This window comes from Perna viridis, chromosome 15, assembly GCF_037379345.1.
Source record: "Perna viridis isolate PV_CMFRI_1.1 ecotype Kerala chromosome 15, ASM3737934v1, whole genome shotgun sequence".
NCBI classification, from domain to species: domain Eukaryota; kingdom Metazoa; phylum Mollusca; class Bivalvia; order Mytilida; family Mytilidae; genus Perna; species Perna viridis.
The window spans coordinates 19,262,917-19,269,942 of record NC_142459.1 but is presented as its reverse complement, the minus strand read 5'-3'; the positions used below and the strand labels follow the sequence as shown (position 1 = coordinate 19,269,942).

The 7,026-nt window shown below is 35.6% G+C and overlaps 1 protein-coding gene across 1 annotated transcript; it reads left to right on the top strand.

Moving 5' to 3' along the window:
• The first annotated feature begins 3,935 nt into the window (after positions 1 to 3,935).
• Positions 3,936 to 5,727, top strand: LOC148597351 (uncharacterized). The gene is made up of 3 exons (XM_088564073.1): positions 3,936 to 4,078; positions 4,788 to 5,143; positions 5,650 to 5,727. The coding sequence occupies exons 1-2, from the start codon at positions 3,946 to 3,948 to the stop codon at positions 5,138 to 5,140; spliced, it is 486 nt and encodes a 161-aa protein (XP_088420199.1). The 5' UTR covers positions 3,936 to 3,945; the 3' UTR covers positions 5,141 to 5,143; positions 5,650 to 5,727.
• The last annotated feature ends 1,299 nt before the right edge of the window (positions 5,728 to 7,026 follow it).

Here is a 7,026-nt window from a genome sequence, read left to right as displayed (position 1 = left end):
AATCAGTTTTCATGGTGCGGTGGATACGCCATGACGATCCACGAGTTCATGATGACTACCACAAAACTTCTGTAGTGATGACTTCAATCTTATAGCAACATAACCCTTTCCAGAAGCTTATTTGTTATAGTTCTAGCGCGATACAAAAAGTCTGCGTAGTTTCGGCAAGCTCTGGCATAACGCATATGTTGTGATCGGAACACTCCATACGCAGGTGCTGGAGGGATGTTGCCACAGATAAAAGGAAAGGTGACAATTCTGAATGAGAACTCATCACGTTTGTCGTTAAGTTTGGTCAATAGATTTCTTTTACCATCGATTTCTAAGGATAGGTCAATATATGAGGCTGACTTCACAGTGTCTGTAGTATCCTTTATCTCAAGTTCTTTTGGGTAGATGTGATGTATTAAATCCCCGAAATTAGGATAGTTTAAAAATAATATAAGACTAAATGATCTAGCCAAACGATATTCTTTCTTTCTGGTCAGATCAGCTATAACGTCAGCCTCATACGAGTGAAGAAATAGGTCAGCAAGTAAAGGAGCACAATTTGTTCCCATTGGAATGCCGACCGTTTGTAGCAAAACACGTCCACTACACTGGACAAATATGTTGCCGATTAAAAATTCCAACTTTTGTAAACATCTTCCTCTGTGTTGAAAAATGATAGGTTTAAACGCTATTATATTCAGATTATAGTCTTGACCTGATTGTCTCCAGAAGATCTTTCGAATTTTTCAGGATCCACATTGAATTAACACCATTACGGGAGTAACAAGTGTTGTGGAAGGACTGCAAACCCCCTTTGACAGTTGTGAGTATAGAAGTTAAAAGTTTTGAAAGAAGTTTAGTGGTACACTTTACAGATCCAGCTATGAAACGTTGTTTGTTTGGATTCCTTGGTAGAGAGACCAAAAGAGGATAGCACAGATTTATGGCTTTCCACAATCTCTTCTTTGGAGAGTGTGGTAGCAATATAAGTTTTATCAATGCTATTTTTTCTACGTCTACCTCTGATAATAAACATTGGATGTAAAACGTTTTGCAGACAAAAACTGTTGTTTTTGACTTTGTCTTCTGGTGCAACAACATATTTGTCATGTATAGTTGACAATATACTTGCTACATCGGGGTCTTTCAAAACTGATATAGCCTTTGCACTCATTGATCTTTTTACAAATCTCATTCGTTTCAAAGTTAAAGACCTCACGGCCTTTAACCATTCTGACAGAGAATCAATGTCTTCTTGTTCTCGTTTTAACCATTCTTTTTGCATAGTCCTCCACGGCATCCATTAGAAGTTATAATTCCAATTTATGGAGCGTGTTTCACGGTACTTGGGACCTTTAGAAAGGATATTACGCAGAGTTTCGTTTTCAATGATGGTAAAATCTCCCGTAACGACGTGACCAGAAGGACCATATTTGAATGGAGAGTTTTTGAAAAGACCATTATTCAATCTCTGCATCAATGGCTTTGCGCAGAATTTTTTCAATAAAATGTTAGAAAAATGAGGTTTTTGACAGTTAGCTGCCCTTGATATGTTCATTTTCAGTGCATTTCAATGAAATTGTAACTCAATAGTCAAGCATAATATGGAAATCTTGTCTGGTTTTCTTGATTCTGATGGTGCAAATACTCAAATTACACTATCAAAATGATGGGTTTTTTATACCATGTTTCACGTCCCGTGCAGGTCCGGGTGTTAAAAGAATAGGCCTGCAGCAGCGCTAAGCTTGTCGTAAAAGACGATTAAATAGTGCTCAGAAACCTAGCCGGGGGCTAGGCGCTCTGCCCACAGAGCAACTGGGATGTGTGCCCCAGGTGGTGGAATGGGGTACCCCTGGCGTGTTACATGCTGGGTTGTCAGGCTATAATACGGAAAACCTGACCGCAAACCATAGTGGTGCAGCGTGTTGGGAAAGATGCCACGTTCCTCGTACGTTAATGAACCCTGCTGTGGTATTCGATAGGAGTAGGAAACTTTGCGCTCCACCACAGGAGGCTAAATTGCCCGACCTTACCCATCCCCCTTTTCCCAGTGGCAATCAAAATTTGTCGACCCTATTATCCTTGTGACCCATCCTTTTTTTCATTTCATGTTCATTTTATCATCCATTTCATGTTCATTGTCTGAATATAGCTGAAATATTGCTGCTCGGACGTTAAACCCCAACAAACAAACAAACATATACCATGTTTCACCCACTGCCTTAATCTTACAGTGATTGACACTAGGCGAATTCTTGAGAAATTTATATCGGTTAATACCAATAGCTCGATATTACTTTTTTACAATAAAAAAACTCGCCAAATCGTAATTAAAAAAGTACCTATGTACATGATATAGTTAACTTCTAATTAACTGGACAAATAGCAATAGGAGAAAGGGATACTGGACATATGTATAGTATTTAAAGTTTGATGTTGGGGAAGGAGCCGTTATAAATAGGACGTTTGACTTTTGGGTTTGGACGATTTTTTTTTGCCCAGAAGTATTATTACATATTTCCATCATGTTGTCCCGTGAGAGACCGGGTGTCTCAAGAATAAGCCCTCAGCAGCATTTTTATCTCATCATCTTTTCATCTTCATTTTTTCATCCATGTTCATCGCCTGAAAATGGCTTAAATATTGCTGCTCTGGCGTTAATCTCCAACCATCAATGATAAAACCCAAGTGCTCGTTGGACGGAGTGTCCTAGTCCCTAGCTTGGGTTTAGAGCGCTATTTAGTTCCACTGCGTTTTACGGCAAGCTTAAAATATAAATACAAGAGTTATACATGCTGAAAATGTAAAAATAAAAGTGTCAAATTTATTCCGAATCCCAAGAAAGGTGCATTTTTCAATATATAAATGTATTTGAATGAGGAAATCTTCCCTCCATTTGGTATGTAGGAGATGAGAATGGGAAATCAGATGAGGATTGGAGATTTCGAATGAGATGGTATATGGGAGAATGGGGGAAAAGTGTTCTTTTTAAAGTATTTACTGATAATAAAATGTATCAAATTCAATCAAAAATAAGTTTTAATGCTGATGAATATCAAAAAAACATTTTTTCAGTGGGGAATAGGGGTGTGGACAATTGGGAATGATGGCGTAAAGTATGATATAAGTAGGAAATTAATACTAATCTTGTGCTGTTACAAGTACTGGGTTAAATTATTGTTGAGTTAAATATCATACGTATAATGTATCGTAAACAGCTCGAACATGATGACAAAAAAGTGCAACAGTTGTAGAAAATAAATCGTTACACTCCACTTTTTAATGTAATATCTGTAATTAGGGTTTTGACATATAAAAAAAATATCTTTGAAAAAGGCGCTATTTTATATATTGAGAAGTATATTTTAATATTAGTTAAGAATAAACATTTTCTCTGTTACAATGGACTCGGGTATTTTTGTCTAAGTATTTGCTGTACCTTCGCTATTGCTGAAGTAAAAGCACCTCAAGTTTTTGATCGATTGTAGATTGTCCACACAAGGTAATACCAATATACGATATAGTCAAGCAGTCTCAGGTAGTTAAGTTGTTTTACACTTACTCTCAGCAAAACCAAGAAATTCATTCGCATGCAAAATTGCATCATCATACCTTGTAAGGTTAGATAAAAAACAAGTGTTTGTAAACTATTTTTACCAATGTACACCACAGATAATTTCCAAAAATCATTTGTATATTAGTCTTATTAAGCTTTTGGTCTTTCAAACTGATGTAGTGTTCGAAACTTTGCATGAAACTACGACAATGGCTTTGTACGGAACTGATTTAATGACTTAATAAAGAATGCATCAAAACTTTTTTACCTATTAATCTCAGTAGTCAACCACCGATCAATTTGAGGGAGACCAATTAATACTATAAAAAAAAACACATCTAAGTGTATAAAAAGCCTTTCGATAAACAGCAATACACATCGCATTAACTGCAGAAGTCATGGCAGTCTCTAAAATTCTGACCGTTGCATTGATTGTTTCCGTATGTATTGTGTTGGTATCTAGCACTCTTCCGGTTGGAGGGGGAGGTGTTGGTGGAGAAGGAGGCATTGGAGGTGGATACAGTTTCGGGGGTAAGTCATCAATTTACGAAATCATAATCTAAAAAAATAGAAATTATGTGGCAATAATACCCATTTATGATGCAGTTGGTTTTTATTGTATGTAAGTATCGGTGCCCCGTTTCTCTAGATACATGCACATTTCTTTCCCTGACAATTATGAACGTTACCAGAAAAAAAATGATACTGTTCCAAACATTTTGCGTACTGCTGTAAACGTGAACTGGTACATTCAAATTATTTATTGAACTATAATGAAATAGATAATAAAATAAACTTAACTAAACACTTGGGATTTCTGGGACACTTGTAATTCTGCACTGTAAAATATGTGGTACAAGTGCCGGATCACGATATTTGGTTAGCGTAATAAGACTATAACATTTTATACGATAAATGGGTTAAGGTATTAAGATTAATATTTTTTTCCACATTTGCTTTATTTTAGATATTGGAATCATGCCTTCCAGTATGTCAATTTGGATTAGGGGACAAAGGAATATTTCATACTAACACTTAACAATATAATTAACAATAAAGCTAAAGTATTATATGCACAAATACATGTAGATTAATTCTGTAATGTTTAACGAGCACGCATATATAACATAGCCTTTGTTTGTTTCATTTTTGCCGAAGAAGGCATACAGTGCACATTTTATTTAAATGTAATTTTTAATTTTTCTGCTCATTTATATACTGGTATGTGAATGAATTTTAGTAAGCAAAATGTGGTGTACCTGCAGACGTTGGGGATGTAAATGGGGAGAATGGCAGGCATTAAATAGATGCTATCCCCCATTCCAACCGTGGTGGGGTAAGACTTGCTGCAAATGGTTTCCATGGTGGGTAACATCTACTTTCGGATCATCATTTGGAGGTTACGGAGGAGGATACGGGGGAGGTTATGGTGGAGGACTTGGTCCAGTCGGCGGAAGTGTTGGTTTCGGAGGCGGTTTTGGTGGCGGAGTCGGTATCGGGGATGGAGGCGGTGTTGGCATTGGAGGTGGAGTCGGTGTCGGAGGTGGTGTTGGCATTGGCGGTGGAGTAGGAGTAGGAAAAGGCGCATATTAGCGAGTAAGAATTTGAAAATTTCTTCACTTTCAGTTTCTTTTGACATTTATAAAGGAGTTATGCATTAACAAAATAATGTAAGACTATAAGACTTTAATATGTGCATATTGTATATTACCTTATATTGAGATCAATTTTGAAACAAAAATACATAATAAAAAATGAACATTAAAAAAACAATTAAAGAGAGTTTATAGCTGATTTTTGGTTACAATTGGCTAAGGAAGCCATTATTGTACGTGGGTGCGGAAATCGATTTGCATATTTATTATGTAAATTTCGTCCATTTATCAAATAAATGCTCCATAAGATAAATTAACGTCAAAAGTAAAGATGGTTTTGACCTTATCGCTGGATAAAATCTGAAGGTTAAAATACATTATTTATCTTAAACGTAAAACATCGAAACTATAATAAAATTAGCATAAGAAAATTTACTGACATCTACATACATATAAATATAAATGCAAACATTAGACTGCTTTATCAATGTTGATGTTTTGTTTTAGAATGAGAAAAGAAGGTGTAGATGATATCCTGCTTTATATGTATACATCTTTTTTCAATAAATTGATAGATGATTTAGCAGATGTTTTTATTTATTCCAATAAAAGTCTTTGCTTTGTAGATATAATATGATATTGTTAATTAATTGCTGTTCACAGATAGTTCAAGTTGATCTTCAGATAGAAATACTTGAATATTTTGTCTTGATCTCCCAATCTTCCTTGTATCATATATATGCATGTAGTGATAAAGTACCGGCCAATTTAAGATTCATACACCGCCTATAGTATAGATTATACATGGTGCAGAAATTGCCCAAAACAAAGGATTGGTCCTTTATTCAACGATAGTCCTTTTTTATTTCGAAATGCATTATAAGAAAGCAATGCATTCGTCATCTCCCACTGCACTAACCAAATCGAGAACAATAGTTCCTACACATTGTCATATATACAAACAATCTATGTATGTTTTGTCTTAAAAACGTAACCGCCAAAAACAATAAGACTTGTTAGTGGTCAGTAACTCTGCCTAAACAAGAAATAAAAGGGGATTCGGAAGGGATGTTGAAAAATTTATTCCTGTCTTATATTCATGAATGCTGTTTTCCAAACAATCACCGGTCCATGCATGTACCGGTGCACCTGGTCCATGCTCCCAGTTTTTAGTGGAGTCCGAGTTGCTCATTTACTTTTGTTACTTTGTATGTATGCTTTTGGTAACTTTATGTTCTTTGTTGAGTATGTCTGTTTTCCATGTCTGGTCTTTGTCCCTGGATTACATTCTTTTGATTACCGCTATAACCTTGCTTCCCTTGATTACTCTCCCATAAAATTCCCACTGAGTTACTCATAAAATGTAATTATAACGTAGGGATAGACGAAAGATGTAGCGTTTATGTTAGAAACGCCCAGCTGGAATATAGTATGTACTTATACATGTATGTGACTGAAAACGCTAAGTAGATAGATATATTGTTTGACGAAAATAAACGACAGATATAAAATGCAATTAATTGACAAACCTTGTTTTCAATTTACTTTTAAATGTGGGTATTATGCAGTTATGTTTCGTAGTAACTACACTGATTTCCTTGAACGCCATAAATATTTGACTCATAAACCAGGGACTTGCGGAAATGCGTCTCAAAAGTTTCTCACCAATATCCTTTTTCAGATATCAGTCTTCGGTTTAATAAAACCTTTTTTTCCTAAAACAATGAGTAATGATTGTTTTGTGTAAATTATTCTTTGTACTGATATGACCACTGATTATTTCCCGATTATGACACTACAGCATGCAATACTATTTTATCACTTCCAGTATATTCACTCCGCTGCAAAAGGAGAGAGAGGTTAGGTGCTCTGTTAAACTTAACC

What these genes read in the sequence shown, in the direction of transcription:
- LOC148597351 (XM_088564073.1), top strand. Translation starts at nt 3,946, where the DNA reads ATGGCAGTCTCTAAAATTCTGACCGTTGCATTGATTGTTTCCGTATGT. An exon ending in AGGTGGATACAGTTTCGGGG is followed by an intron (nt 4,079 to 4,787) that starts GTAAGTCATCAA and finishes AATGAATTTTAG; the next exon opens with TAAGCAAAATGTGGTGTACC.